This window comes from Ambystoma mexicanum, chromosome 2q (genome assembly GCF_040938575.1).
Source record: "Ambystoma mexicanum isolate Mex_15411 chromosome 2q, UKY_AmexF1_1, whole genome shotgun sequence".
Taxonomy (NCBI): Eukaryota; Metazoa; Chordata; class Amphibia; order Caudata; family Ambystomatidae; genus Ambystoma; species Ambystoma mexicanum.
In genome coordinates, this window is record NC_090924.1 from 361237629 (window position 1) to 361254069 (window position 16441).

The window sequence follows — 16441 nt, forward strand, 5'->3', positions numbered from 1 at the left end:
TGATGAATGAGCCTTAAACCTCAACCTGCCTTCCTCAGGAAGCCAACAGTTTATTCAAAACTGGGGAAGCATGTGCAAATTGGGGAGGCCTGCTACCAGCCAGGCCAACTTATTTTGGAGGACCTGTAGACTGAAGTGGTATTTAGAGTGGTCTAGCAGTGTGATGGAAACAATCACTTAGACATTGTGTTCCAAGTGCTATACTGTATAACACCATTAGGAGGGCTACCATATCTGATGCTGTCCTGAGGTCCAGAAAGACATTGCTCAAAGTAGGGGAAATGTATCAACAAAAGGATACAGCTGTCTAGTGCATCGGGGGAAGGAAGTCTCTAGATCCAGGGCTTTGTGGGGGCACTCTGGGGACCTTGGGAGGAACCTAGGAAAATATCACAGTACAGGCGAGTACCTTTCCAGTGTTGAGGCCCATCGGAAAAAGCATTTAGGAAAAGGCCAGGTAAGTGGGTTTCTTTCCACTGGTCCCAAGAAGACAGCAATTGACAACAGTGGAGGCCCAGAACAGATCCAGTGTAGGGTTCAAGACCCAGGAGCAATAGAACACTAGCAGGATGCAGGCCCCAATGGAGGGTGGGAGGATGGAGTCGAAGGTGACCTGATGAACCTCACGGCCATGTGGACTCCTGAGGGGAGTATCTGGAATAACCAACCCAGGGTCTAGAATTACCAGTGGTTGCCTCCAGAGATCGGTTCCAGTAACAGCCTCCTTTTTTTTTAAAGGGTGAAATGGTGAGAAAATCTGAAAATACTCTAGTAGGTAAGACGCTTACCCCATCCCAGAGCTGCTGGATTTGGAGGATATCGCCCTATATATTCCAATAACTCGAGGACTGGCTTCTGCCAGCCCCACCAATCCCACACACACACACACACACACCTAATAGCCTGGCCACCTTGGAGGCTGTCATCTTGCGCTCACAAAGAGCCCATGTAGCAAAAACTGCAATTTATTTTTTTAAAAGGCTTGCCTTGTTTTTTTCTCTGAACAAAGGAACCCCCTAAACATAATGGCCAAGAGTAGGACGACCCATTAGTAGCCCAATGGTTACCATAAAGGTACATTGCGCTTCTAATGCAGTAAATCAGCAGCTTGCACCCCTGATGAAGCCTAAACTAAATGCCACCAGCATACCTCTTAAAACCAATGTAGGGTAGTAAAAACATCTTGGGCAGATACCTGAAAGTTATACCTTGGTCTTAGCACCTTATTGGTGTACCATATACCCGAAGTATGTAGTGTCAGGGAGACTTTAGAAGTCCTTCTGACCACCATGTAACAAGCCCCCAAAACAAAAGGGTGTGGCTTGGCGTAGAGTGGGGTCCCATAAAATGAGACTGCAGAGAACCTCTGCCGCAGAGAGAGTTAAGGCAGAATAGTTGCTAATGCATAGTACACGAGATGCAACAATAACTTTGTGTAGTGTACATATGGCTATTTGCATTCAGATTTCTCGAAGGTAACTCATTTCAGTTGTGATGCAGCCATAGATGCATGAAGGTAATCGGGTAGGTATATTTTTGTGGCACCAGTGTCTTGTGGGAGTCAAAAGTAGCTGTTGTGTTAAGCTGACCAGACCATTCTAGGCACTGTCCGGGAACTTAATTGTTCAGGTCACAGCAAATTTTGAGCCCTGCCACCCAGACGAAATTTAATTTTCCCATAATAGTAATGGTGAGACATGCATGGCAACATCCTTGGTGGGTGGGGAGCTGTGGGCCAGTAGTCTTGGCTTTATGTATGCAAGGAGTCTGGCCTCCCCGTTGTACTTCTGCATGGTCTGTCTTTTAAGCCTTTCATCACCACGGTGCAGTTGTGTGAGCATGTTCAAAACCTGGAGGAAAGCTGGGAAATGATTTATGGGCCCTGTATTGTGGGGTTGAACTTTCTCCTCTGGGAGTAAAGCTTTGGCTTCCTGGGAGGGTCCTGTCCTGCTAGGAATTGGTGCTTGCTTTAGTGGGGTGGGTACCAGGCTGTTTTGCTTTTGGGATAAAGCTGGGCTCCGACAGTAATCCTTCATAACCCACATGTTACTTGGCATTTATATAGTGCCTTATATATCATTGGTATGACCTCAAAGCACTTGTAGGTGTAACACCCTGGGGAACCGTAGTTCAAATTAGTAGTGTCGTATGGTGCGTGGGCGCACCAGATGCGTGTGCAGCAGGTGTAGTTGTTGGATGATGGCTGCTTCCTAGCGATAGGTGTGGTGCTCAAGGTATCAGTAGATGTGTGCAGTCAGGTGCATTGACACAGGTGTTCCTAACGCAGCCAGAACCCAGTCTGTGAGCAGCTAGGCCCGAATGTCCTCGGCTAGCTGCGTTTTATTAGGGTGATGGGTGTTCATGGGGTCATATTCGTATGTGAACAGCTAGGCCGAATTACCGGGGGTATAGCTGTGTTCTAGTTGAATGATGGTGTATAGTAAAACGTGCGTAGTAGTGTGATAGGTTATCTGTAAAACCGCGTTCGACTTTAGACGGGCACATGAACAAGGACCGTTGGGACGGACACACGGATATAAAGCGACAGGGGTCGATACCGGTGTATATGTGGGGAACAGGTGCCCAGTGATGTGTGGTTCCATGCCCACTCTATCTGGTTCAATGTCCATTCCAACCACTCCATCCCACCCTGTATTTTCAAAAGCAACTCCATAGTGGGTATGCAGGTGTTAAAACTGAATTTCTTATTTTTAGGGATTCAACAGCCACTTTCCATCCCAGTAGTACTTTGGGCAGAGGGTGGTGGTGTTTTTTCTGCTGTAGGGAGTCGGTTGGTGGCCGATTATCCTTCAATTTTAGTTTCACCAATGGTGGAAGCCTGCCATGTTGCTGCATTGGTAGCCAAATGATGCAGTTTGGTATTGTGATAGGATTTTTTTTTCCTGATGCTCTCCTCCTTGGGTGAAGTGGGCCTGCTGACCTTCAGTCTTACCTGCAGTTATTCCATTTTAAAGCTTTGACTTGGCCATACTACCTGGGTACAGTGACTTCAGCATATGCAGTTTGGTTTTAGCCTCTGGAGGTCCTGTCTGGGCTTCCTGTTTACTGCCACATCTTTCTGTTTCTCACCAGGATCCTCTTAGCTGTGGGTCAATGGCATGGTCCAGAAGGGTGCTGACGCCCTGCCAGACTTTCTGCTTGGGGTATCCAAGGCTGCCTCTCAGCCGTTTTTGCTGTGATAAGGTTTCTGCTGTGCTGCATTTAATCTTTGTCATCAGAACTTCTGGTAACCGTGGATTGTCACCTTCCTGGAGTCTCGCATCTTTGATTTGCAGGTTTGAGTGTGCCATCATATGGTCCTTTGTGCCATTTCTTAGTCTGGATCACCACTGGCTCATGGTTGGTGTCTGTACCAAATCCTAAAACGCACATCTAGTATGTCTCACTTGGGGTTTGCAGTGCTGGAGTGCTGTTTGCTGAAATTGTCAATTGCTAACCTCTAGCTGTTGGGTGGATGATGATTTTGGGGGAAGTTTGATTGCTCTCAATTGCTTGACTTCTTTTGGAGGTACTCGGGCTCTGCTGAATTTTCCTCTGGCTGGAACTTCTGGTTGATTGGCCTCTGGATCCCTTTTTTCTGGTCTATTCTGGGGTTTGCTGCATCTACTACTTCGTTAAAGCAGATGGCCCATTGACTTTCACAGTAATCATGGGAAGAAACTTTCAACCTGCGCTGGAATGCTTCCAGTTTGACTTTACTTGCCTTATGGAAAGTTCTTCCTATAAACATAAGGGGGGTTCAGTGAGTTCTGGACCAAGGTTTTATCGTTTGACTCCTCACATCGCTGACCTTGCCAAGACTTGGTCTCCAGAGCTCTGGTCCCATCTAGGCTGGACTACTGCAACTCTTCATTTATCCTCCCTTCTCTGCCCCTTCAACTAAGTCAGAACAAGACAGACTTCTCCTTGGCCTCAAGCCCAGGAATGCCTTTCTCAGCCCTAAGCGCTCTACTGGCTCCTGTTGCTTCTAGGATCATGTGCAAGACCGTCTATCCACAAGGCTTTCTGGGGCCTGGGCCCCCACTACATCCAACGATCTCCCTAAATGCCTCCCTGCTAGAGCCCTTTGGGAAAGTGGGGATGGTAGGCAAGAAATGATGTAGTCGCTCAGGGGAGACTACACAACCCTTGTCCTCTAGGTATTGGGTAACCCGCCTATTGGTATAGGTCTGTACTACACAAGTTGGTAGTGTCTGAGTGGCTTATCTCAAGAGGGGTAAATGTGAGGTGTAGAAATGAAAGCCACAAATAAAGGTATCCAAATAGCACGTACAATCAAGGTTTCTAGTAAAATAACGGTCATGTTTAAATGAGCTTTCTTTAAAAAGGGCAATCAAATATACTTCAGAATTATCACCAAGCTAGTAGATAATCTAGAGATGCTTCATACTCACTTCCTACACCCTGAGGTGGCTTTAACTAGGACAATAATGGCATTTATATTTGCTGGTATACTTTGTAAATTCTGAGGTTTGACGAAGGGTTAAAGGAAGGAAAAAGGTTACAGCTTTTTGCAGCATGTGAGTACTTTTAAATCTTCCAACAAAGTCTATAAAAAAAACCTTTCCCAGCAATATTAGTTTAAAACCAATGCATCACCTATGAGGGACCGTAAGAATCAAAGTGGAATGGAATAGAAGTAAAAGTAAATTGGAGCAGTCTATAGAACTGAGGCACTTCTTAGATAGTTAACGTCTTGCACAGTTAGTTTGAAGAAAAATCTCTGTAGGGTCACAAGCTTACTTGTTAGCGCGGAGATCAACTCTAGACAAGCAGCTACTGCAAGTCTCAACTGGGAAGAGCAAGCTACAGACAATGAGGTAAGTACCCCAAGTCAGAACAGTATCTTTGGTTAGAAAGGGTTCAGCTGGCTTGTCTGGTTGCAGTGATGCAGAGCCTGTGTGCCTGGGTCTCAGTCGTGGGGACAAGAGGGAGGACGTCTGGGGACTCCTGCGGCAGCAATTCAAAGGTCGGCAGCACTTTGCGGTTTCAGCGCCTGGTAAATGGCACCACCCCAGATCTTGGCCACCAGTTGGGCTTCCTTCACTCCTTGAGTCCTGCACTCTGGTGAGGGGACTCTAGCTCTGGTTGAATCTTCTGGGTCCTGGGAGCTTCCTGAGATTTTGGCCGGCTTAGATGTTGCACAGATTTCTCGACTGCTGGCACTCTGTTCCTGCAGCAGCAAAGTACAGCCAGTCAGGGAAGCCCTTCCAGTGGAGTTCGTCTCGTGGTTAGTTGGTCCCACTTACCAAGGTAAGAAGTCTCCCCTTCCGGAGCTTCTTGATCAGAAAGGGTTTCAGCAGAGCAGCAGGGCTTCACCAGGCAGTTCAACGGTCCAGGAGGATACAGCAAGATTCGTTCACGGTTTTAGTCGGGTTGTTCCTCCCAGTGGTCGACTCTGCCTCTAGTCCCAAAATCTCACCTTTTTAAGCAGGTTTCTCCCACAGCCTAGCTGTCACTCAAACCGCAGGGTGGCTGTCCGTCCTTGAAGGACAGCCAATCGGGACTGGGTGCTTTCAGGTTTCCCTAGAAACGGACAGGGAGTTTCAGGCACCTCCCTCCCGTCCAGACATACTGGAGCTAGAGGCAGGTTTCCAGACTGAAGCACGCCAAAGGCAAAACTAACAAAGGCTCACACCTGGCTTGGTGAGTAAAACCCAAGAAAGACCTGACCCGGGTCTATTTTGACAAAATGGTCCCCCATGGGTGCTATACTGCAGCTGACGATTCGGCATGTGGTAGAAAAGCACAAAGGTAGGCAGTGTAAACCACTGCCACAAGCCATTCTTGCGGGTAACGCACAATTTTAATTTTTAAGTGAGCAGGTCGGAAAGGGGCTACTAAGTAGCGCCCCCAGCACTCCACATAAGATGGTGTGTTGGACCTACAAAGAGTAAAGGTAAGTAAAGTCAATGTCACTTTACTATTCTTGATAACAGTAGTTCACCCAAGAAAAGGTATTTAAACCTTATGAGATCTAAAGGCTTTCGCCATGACACTGCATTGAAGGTGCTGTGTCACCATACAGAAAGTAGATGCCCATGGAGTTTGTCAGACTCCAAAAACAAAGGAAATTCCAAATCGGGTCAAAACACAGGAGCAAGTGAGAAAAAGGGCTGCTTCACTCCAGGGTTAAAATTTAGAAGTCCTTAAATCCAACAAAAGAGCTGGGGTCTTGAAGGTATTGGCACAGGAATGAGAATTCTCCTTTGGGGTGTGGGGGGGGGGGGTAAATATCTTGCTCTCCTGCACAGGAGCATCCCTCTTGTCTTCATGCCCCTCTGACTTGAGCCGGAGCGCTGCTCAAGGCCCTCCCTTTTCTCCCCCAACCTGCTAACACCCCATCTGCTGCAGTGACTTGCTACCGGGTTCCTTCTGAGTTCTACGTGACTCCAGGTCCCCCAGTCCATTTCCTGCATCCCCCCCCTCCTTGCACTTAGCAAGTGAACCTCTGCATGCAATCCCTGCCACTTGCCCTCCTGTCTTCCCCTTAGCACTCTCCTAGCCCCTATGGCTGTCTCTGGAAACCCTCCCCTTCTCACTTCTTGCTACTGCACTTGCGCAATCCGAATGTCACATGGCTTAGGACCATTATCCTTCTCCCTTGTCCCCCACCCACCCCACCCTTTGTCATGTGGCACCTTGAAACTCCATGTGTTGTATAGGCATGTGGACCATGAATGTTAATATTGTAGAACATGGGTTCCCTAAAAGCTCTGCACATGCTTTAACAGTAACTTGGCTTGCAGAAACAGAATGTCCTTGTTTGATTGACTGCTCACGTGATTTTGAAGTAGGCTAGTGGGTTAAATTGGCCAAACGACAGCTGCGGGGTGGGGGGGGGCGAAGCTGAGATGTTCTGTCTGCTTTCAGACCATGGGTTAATGGCCTAACATAACATTTTGTGTGCTGAAATGTATAAAGTTGTTGTCAGTGCAACAGAGTAGGCGACCCAAATGGTCTCTTGTAAACAATGCTGGGCACGGTTAAAGCTGAATAAACCTGTCTCTCAAAATGGGCATGCTGAAAAGTGATTTTGCAAAAGTGCCTTACAAATGTCCAATAAATAAAAAAGGTTTTAGTACTTTTGCATTTTTATTTCCATGTCTCAAATGGTGAATGTGTTTTTTGGTGATACTGCTTTTATATGGAATGTGTTATGGTTGGCTGTTGATAAAAAAATTATGCTTGGAAACCTTTGGAGAGTTTTTAATCGCTCTGCTGAGGTGTGAATTTGCATTATTTGTACCCTAGGTGGTCCAATTTTGGTGTAGGCCTTTGGGATCTTTCCAGCGAGCCAAAAGCCACTCTTGGGTATCGTGCATTAACCAGGGACCAGGAGCTAGAACAAGTACTGCAAATCTAACTTCCACATAAGATGCAAAACCTATCATTTTGTCCATTATCTTTTTTTTTTTAATAACACGTTGTTGTGTTTTAATCCCATTTTACAACAACAAACATTACAATGGGGTCAACAGACCCTTAACAACTAATCGTTCACACCTTTGAATTGGGTCTCGGGAGCAACCCCATCGTTCATATAGGGATCTTCCAGGTCATAGCCCACATTGTTTAAATCAAGTTATGTACATGCGGTCACCTGATTCACTGCATATCTTCCCATTTCTGCCATATCTTTTCCGCCTTATTTGGGCAGCATCTGGCTGCATATACTCTGCGTTCCGATCCCTTATGCTTTAAATATTTATGTGGCTAAATATTGATGTCCCAAACGCACATTAAATTCATGTGTTGGCATCAAGTGGGGTGAGGAGCTAACAGTAGCTCATGGCAGCTGTTTTAAGCTACCAGGCTCTTCTAGGCTGCAAGCAGGAGCTAAAGGGCTCCCAGGTCCCCTCATTTTTGCACCCTGTCTTTGGTCTCACAACCGCTACAAGTGTGCTGACCACCAGGTCTTGAGCCTTACACATACCCAGGTGGGTTTTCTTTTGGACATTGCAATGGATTGCTTGTGCAGGCCCAGAGGGGGATTTTGGGTTGCATGCTTTCCTTGTTCTCCCTACGCTCTTGGCTTATTACTTTTCCTGCCCATCTGATAGTGTCCACCTCTATGTGGGGTTGGGGGGCAATCTATGCAAAAAGGACAAGCATACTCGTCCTTGGCACTTAAGGGGTTATGACAAATACTTTTTTTTAATACAGTAATAAAATATATATAGAGTACTTATTTGACCTGCGATTTCTGGGTTTGAAATTGGAGTGAGTTACTTGGCTTATGATACCAGGAGCGAATGGTGTTTCAAGCCAACTGGTGGATTACATGCACATGACTTAACCTTGAATGTGTTGAGAGACCTCCTTAATGGACAAAACGTTAGCATCTCCTGCCTACATGGTGATGCATGACACCCAGGAGTTGGTTTGAACTCCTGCTCATCTATCTTTTTCTCCCCAGTATCAGTCTAGTGCTCTAGATAATATTTTGAAGGGGTTGAGAGCAAAAAGAAGCGCCATTCTCAATGGGAGTGTTATTTGACTGTAAAGCAAATGTACATTTTTCTTTGCTCTGTTCATGCACATTAAAAAACATTTCATTTTTTCATAACATTTTATTGGGTTTTTATAAATAAGCATTTACATTGAGCATAAGGACAGATCGGCAATCGCTAAATGCAATCGGGTGCAAATGTCTCATGGTGGAAGCAGTGAAAAGGGGGTGAGGAGGGGGGAAGGGCCCCGTCGATGGTTTGGGTGATCATGTCCGTTGCCCAAACTGTCCTTGGGTGCTGAAGGGCATTTGGCGAGCCGGATTGCAATGGCCTGAAGCAGAGGGTTAGTGGAGTGGGTTGATTTGGAGCCATCTGGTTAGTGGGGGCATTTTGGTGAGAGTCAGGAATTTGGCAGCGTAGTCCATGAATGGGTCCCTTATGTTTAAGGCTCTGTACAGAGAGCCGGATCGGATTGCCGTGATTTTTTTTTTCGACGACCGCCATGTCCCAGCATTTAGCCCACCAGAGTGCCACAGAAGGTCCGTCTTTATCTTTCCACACCCAGGCCATTGCGATTTTCTCTGCTAGAAGTAAGTGAGAGCATAGGCGGGGGAGTTGGCCTGAGTGGGAAAGCGCCATCGCCTGTATCGCCCAGTAAAAATAGAAATTTCTAATGGTATGAGTCTTGCAAATAAATTGGATGGATTCATCCAACTAAGTCTGGCGCTCTCCGTAAGAGCTCTTGTGAAGCTTGTTCGTTGATTTACATATATTTTGGTGCAAAACTAAATCGAAGTTTTCATCCAACTGGAAGTTCGTATGAAAATAAACGGTAGATGTCCAAAGTGGTGTTAGAAACGACTCAGTTAGTCTCCAAAGGAATAGTACAAAGTCTCTGGTTAGTCAACAGCTAGGTTATTTCTCAAGCAAGAAGCAGACTTGTTTAGTCTTGTGCATGGTTATTTTAATGCCAATGCATTTCGGAGCGAATCTCCTTCATCAGGGTATTAACCTCACTACTCAATATAACTTCAATCGTTATGATGCACAACAAAAAGCATATGTTCGTTTCATGTTAAAGGAAAATCACAATTCAAATAAATTCCAGAAAGTGGATTATAAACATTAACACAGTCCACCGTTATGAAGATTATAAATTAAAAAATATGAGTAAATGAAAAATGTACATACCCAATAAAGGTAATTCACAATGGTCAGAAGATGAGGTTATGGGGAGGAAAACATCAACAACATGGAACCCTTGTTAGATAAATGTTACATGGTTGTGCAAATTAACTGACAAATTCAAAAAAGCTCTCCCATCGATTCTTCGTCTTTGCTGTCCCGTTTGTAGCGTAAGCAACTTTAACACAGGGTGTCATCAGGTCTTTGTCCCTGAGCAGCTTTCATAATCACACTGGGATGTGATTTTGGTGTGTATCTATATTGTAGCATTGCACCCACCTGGGTTCTGCATGTACAGCACGGTTTGACTCTGTACTCTGAGTACACTCCTGATGGGTTTCAAGAGGTGGGAGACTGAGATTTGCACAGATTATACCTCTGTCACGAGTGAAGAACACTAAGTTAAAGACTGGTTCCTAGGAGTCATGGCTGACCCTTGAAGGAGGGGGAAGACTAAATTTCCCTAGGAGAGTGTCTAAATCCCCTGTTCTACTCCAAGAGAAGATCTCTAAAGATGGCATTTCTTGGGCCTTTCAGCCAACTTATCCCTCAAATTTTTAAGCAGTCGACATCGCAGAGCAATTTGTGTCACTCAATCTTTGTCAATGGTGTAAACCTATCCATGGATCTGTAAATTAAATTGGGAAGATGGGTGACTACGAGTTCATTAATATTTTTACTGGGTTTCGGGGGTGTGGGTAGTGTATTTTGCTTTTCATGGAGTGAGTGGCTGACGAAAAAGGCCCAACAGGCTGCAAGTGTCTGCAGAATGCAGTCTTTGATTTTTACCATACTTGGTTGAGCCAAGTAGCGGACTGCGTTCTGCAATTGCCAGTGGTGCAGTGTTCCCTCTTTGTCTTATGCCACATCATTTGGCTTCTGATGCATGGGTTGGAGAGACCCTTGCGAACAGCAGATGCCACAGGAAAGTTGGAGGCTGAACACCAGAGGAGGCAGCCATAGACTGATGGGGCAAGTTGTAGAAGGCTGCGGTAGTAGCACTATGCAGCATGCCAGCTATCTTTCCCAGGTGAGGTGAGACTAAGTGCCTGCTTGAGGCCCTGTGCTCAAGTTTCTTGGGTCAATTGGCGCAGTCTTTCAATTTGCTCAATCTTTGCTGTCTTCAGGATGTCAGGGTGCTGGTGCAGGGCTTCAATCCTTAAGCAGTAATGAGTGCAAGTTTGTAGATGCTGTGGAGTTGGCAATGAGCTCTGCGGCTACTTCACTCTTTGAGTGAACATTGTGCCCAGTCCCACTCCTAGTAACAGGGGATGGTCAATGGCAGACACACCACAAAGCACATCCATGCATTCTAGAAATGGCTGCCATAAAAAAAAATGTATTCAAACGGAGGTTTGACTGGGACTGAGTTTGCCCCCAATTCCCCCCCTGCAAAAAACCTAGTACATCTCCATTTTGATGGGTGTAGAATAAACGCCCAGCTATGTCAAATGGAGTCACCCAGTGAAGTTTTACACAAGTGACACTACCACCAGCCTAGCCACATAACGGCAAACTTTGTGGGAGACTATCCCCCACACTCCCTGCTGTAGGAGTCCGTGTATCTTTAAGGCATGGCAGAGCCACATAAGCCTAGCTGAGAGAAACCGGACCTAAAGCCGACCAAATATAGGCCACTACCACATGTGGTTAGTGGGCTTTCTACTTGGGCCACTACTTTTAACATGCATGTTATACATTTATAAATGTCTAGTTCAGGTGGATACATCCCACCCAAGAAATGCTTAACTTTTGCTTCATGTTGCTGACCACATGGACATGGGCACACTCTGCTTCTCCTAATGTACTCTGGGCCCTCCGAGGGCATTCAACCAACAGTGCGTTGGGACCAAAATCATGGTGACTGGTGCTATGCAAATGACAAGAATGACTATTTACTTACTTGCAATTTAATACATAACTAGTACATTTTTGTATTTCTTAGCCTATTTCGTTCAACTACACTATTGCACAACCAAAATCTCCTGGAGGCTTAACTTGCTGATTTTTAGCTTGACACTTAAATTACCCAGTTTACTAAGTAGGGTGGCATCACTAAACCCCATTGATGTCTGAAATCAGGTTCACGTTTTGTCTAGTGAAGTCTCTTGTTGGTGGCACACCTGACTGTTGTGTTGCATTTGATTTCAGTCCCTTCTGGAGTTGCACAAGAGGAGGAAAGCAGTGACTGAACCAGAGGCACGGTATTACTTGCGACAAACCATCCTGGGCTGCCAGTATCTACACAGTAACCGGGTGATCCATCGGGATCTCAAGCTCGGTAACCTCTTCCTCAATGATGACATGGAGGTTAAAATAGGTAACTTGTGTCTTTGATCAGATTAATTGCATGCTGCACTGCCTTGCAGAAGCCTAAGATATTCTTGTAGCTGGTTTTATTTCACATTTGTCCTTTGAAATGCTGTGATCTTTGCATACTGGCAATCTGGACATGTCCAGGTTTGTTTTTGTGGCCAAAGGTTTCTCAACTCTTTTACATGGTTGGCTCAGAAGGCTTTTGAAACTGGACTGACCAGTTGCCAACACCTTGGTTAGAGACACTATGTGCTGCTATTAGCTATGGAGTTGTGATTTACAGAGACGATGATTGTACGAACCTGTGACCTGGAAAGTAAGCCTTTCTAATTTTATACTGAATGATTGTGTTGAGCAGGCTGGAACCACTTTTTCTGAAATAAATTAAGGGCTGGTACATTGTCTTCATTGACTGAATCCTGAGCAGGCCTGGATACTGCCAAAATAAAGTGGGTTTAGATTAAAGCGGGTCAGAGGATTGTAGTTTGCTGTTAATGCTATTGGTGTGGGCTTTCTGTAACATTGTAATGGTCAGTTCATAGCCTGAGTTGGGCCCTGCCGCCATAACCCTGCCTAAATGCCTTTGTAACAGGGCTTGCAAAATCTACTAGCCCACTCACAAGGAGATTTATGCTACTTTAAACAAAAGTTCATGTAATGCACAATACTTGAGTACACAGCATCTTAATTCAGAGAGGGGAAAACAGTGTGAACATACACTGAACAAAACTTGCCTTCCCAACAAATCTTGTATACACCAGAGAGACTCATCCAGTTAATCATTCCCATGCACCCTTCAAAAGGCTGACTGGATAACCCATTCTCTGCTCGCATGATACTACTTTGCTGCGGTCTATGGGTATGTTTGAAATGTTAGTGAACATTACAAATGCTTCACTGGTAGCGCAGCCCCAAATATGAAGTTTGCTTATGGGATATGCAGTTTTACAGGAAGCACTATTTGGGCGACAGTCCCCATGGGGTTGAGTGCATTTCTTTAGTCTAGTAGAACTAAGGAACCTGCACTGCAGGTCTAATGGTATGAAGTGTTGGCCTGATGGTACAGTTGGCAACAGTGCCCAAGCCTCATAATGTGCATTTGGGCTAGGATGCAGTGTGAAGTCCAGTGCTGCATTGCCCATCTTGACTCGCAGGTGTTCAAGCACGGGATGGCTCCAGGGTTCTTTTATTTTTTTCAAAGGCTCTAGGATCAGTCAGGGTTGGCATATGCCTTGAGGCTAAGAGGAGCAGTAGTGTTATGTATGTGTCTAGGAATCTGACCATGTTATGGTTGCTCCTTGCCGTTTTGGTTTCTGCGGTTTGACTAGCATTTCAATCTTGTTTCTACAGTAAATTTGGGAGGATTCAGTGTTGGATGACTTGACCAGTGTTTACTTTGCCTTCAAGGCATCTTGAAATTGGTCTACAGAAAACCTACAGAGGTGTCCTGATAATTCTTGAGACTGAAGTTGCGATTAGTGTGTTTAGGGTAGTCTCCATGCATGTTTCCTTGTAGATCATAGTGTAGTTCAAGGCCAGAAAGACCTAGGGCGGGGAGTATGGGGGTGGGTTGGTTTGGGGAGGCTGGCAAGCAAGATGACTTGCGAGACCTGGGTAATGGATTGGAGGAACCATGTTTAGGTGGTGCTGCTGAAAGGTGTACATTGGAGTAAGGCTGTGGGCACTCCCAACCCATCCCGCAGGATCTCCCACCTGGAATAACCAAGAATGAGACTCCTTCACAGAATAACATAGCCACATAGATGCATTTATTTGTCCACAAGCTACCTTTGAACATCAGTTCTACTATGTGGTAGCTTGCGGTACTAATGTTAATAGCAATGATTTCTTGTCTAGCTACATCTTGCATTATCGGTGCATTCGATGGAGAGGACACTAGAGGTTTAAGCAACGGGGAAAGTGCCTGGCAGCAAACTGGTAGACAATGTAGAAGAAAACAGGCCCCTAACTAAGAAAGAGGGCAATCATTGGGAAGGTGCCAGTTTTCCAGCCAAAAGAGTGGATGGGCCAAAAGCAGCTGGTAAGATCCCATTTGCTAGTGGGCGCGGTCAGCAATACCATGCATCTTCCTTTTTGCTTTGCGACTAGAAGTGGGTGTTGGACATATAGACACAGCAATCTGCCCCTAGAATTTTGCATGCGCCGCCTTTTTCTGTATCCCATCTAAAAGCGACTTATTTTGGAGGGCCACAAGGCATACTGCCTGTGATAATTACTGAATATTTCAACGGTCTTTAAAGGTTGCTTCTAACAATCTAGCCAGACGGTTGTCTTTAGAGATTATGGCGCAGCCCATACCAGGGGGTGTTGAGATCAAATACCTGAGCTCCAGTATCCTCGTGTATGATGGTTCTGATGTCTGGAAAGGTTGTCAACAGGTTATCTGACAAAGGGAAAGTAGCATTTGGGAGAATAACCAATTTACAGGCTCCTTTGTGCAGCTCTTGCTGTTGTAATTAGGCAAACATGGAGGAGGAAGAATGGGAAGCATAGCGCATATTGGCTATTCTTTTAAATAGTTATAGTTTCTATATGTAATATAGTTGCGTGTAAAGCATAACGCGAAGCAGGGTAACTTGCAGGAACCAAGTACAGATACTTCAGGCGCAAGGCTCGTCTAGTGGCAAACATCTTCCAGATATCTGTCCTAGAAAGGCAGAAGGGGTCTGGCCAAATCGGCCCTGGGATGCTGCGCCTCATGCATCCCAACCCAGTGGGAGGGTAGATTAGCAAATCCCTTGCACCACCTGTAATACCCACTTGTGACCATCTTCCACCCGATCTCTTCTGCCGCTGAGAAGTCCATCTACTACAACTAGCAGCAGAGGTAGAGCAACTTTTACTTAAAGCAGAAAGCTGGTTCTGCTCCAACACAAAGGGAAAGGGTTCTGTTAAAATTTCCTGATCAGAAAGAAATGGATGCTACCGTCCATTTCTAGATTGAACGGCCCTCAAATTGATACGCTGCCTCAAATGGCTCTCCCATGGTTAAACAAAGGCAAATTTCTTACCCTGGACCTGGAGGATGCTTATTTTCATATACCAATGTACAACTGTAGTCTCGGTTAGGAAAGACAAATACCAGTTCACTAAAGTTGGCACCATGTGTCTGGTGCAGCTAGCTGCACGTGTCCTGATCGGCAGTAGAGGTCTTCCTGTACTTGGATGACTGGCTCATAAGGCGATGTTCTCCAAGAGCAGCGTCAAGGGCAGTGGTGCAAACCACAACCCTGCTTAAATGCCTCAGCTTTACCACCAACAGGAAAAATCTGCCAGCACAGACCTCTTTCTGGGGGCAGACCTAGATGCATGTGATAACCAGAGTGATGGTGATGCTAGGACTATTGGTTTCGAGAGAATGTATCGTACAAGGTACAACTATCCTAGTCCCAATTGGGGCATGATATGATCTTGAATCTTCCTCATTCAGAATTGCAGGCTATGAATGAGGCCCATCCAGGAAGAACTAGACCGCCAGTGGACCCAGATCAATGACTCGTGGAAAGACATTGTACGCCTCTCACCAACCTTTCATGAGGGATTACGCTGGTGGGCGTACTTTCACTCGTGTCGACATTACTGCTCCAGACAGATTCCTATTGGGATGGGGTGCTCACTGGGAGATCTTCAAGTAAGGCGAGTGTTGCTGGAAGCGCAAAGACTTGTGGGCCCTCAAGCACATTAATCTGATCTAGTCGCAGAGTGCAGCCATTTGCCTCCAGACTCCTTCTCGCTGGAGTGTACAGGGACATTTCTTTACAGCTTTCCCATACCCTGCTGATACCACACATACTGAGGAGAATGAAGGAGCCACCATGCAGGATGATCCTAGTAGCCCTGACATGGGCCTTTCAGGCGTGCTACACAACACTTCGGCAAATGTCACAAGAGACACCATCTGTCTTGGTCCAATCTGCACCTGTCTAACGCGGGCAAGTTACTTCAACATGATCCAGCCAGTCTTGTGCTGGTAATTAGCAGTGAGTTTCATAGTCTCACACTAGACTTTAGTGCTCCGGCACAGCAGTTTGTTCTCTGGGGGAGGAAGGCCCATCCCGTCCTGGAGTCCATCCCGTCCTGGAGTCCAGTCTTGATGGCATTGAGGGGAGCGCCCTATGAACCCAAGTGCAATTTACGTTTTCTATCATCGATGGTGGCCTTTCTGGTGGCCATCACTTCAGCCATGCGCATGAGGAGCTGCAGGCACTATCCATTGAACCACCTTACCTTTCACGATCTTTCAGAACCATCAGGTTATTCTTGGGCCACGCCCGAATTTATTGCTAAGGTCTGTCGCAAATTACTTTAATTGAACAGCAGCTGAACTGACACTATTCCTTGGACACTTCAAGAACATTTACTTTATCAGTAACACCGAGGGGCAATGCAGCTCCAAATAAGGTATGTTGTTGGGTTACTATCTCCCACTCATCCGTCAAGAGGCA

At 45.8% G+C, this 16441-nt stretch overlaps 1 protein-coding gene across 1 annotated transcript in view; it reads left to right on the plus strand.

Moving 5' to 3' along the window:
- The window catches only part of PLK1 (polo like kinase 1), a 138013-nt gene that overhangs the window by 22239 nt on the left and 99333 nt on the right, over positions 1-16441 (plus strand). Inside the window, exon 2 of the mRNA XM_069647390.1 lies at positions 11811-11979. Coding sequence (XP_069503491.1) covers positions 11811-11979 — 169 coding nt within the window. The remainder of the gene's footprint in view (positions 1-11810; positions 11980-16441) is intronic.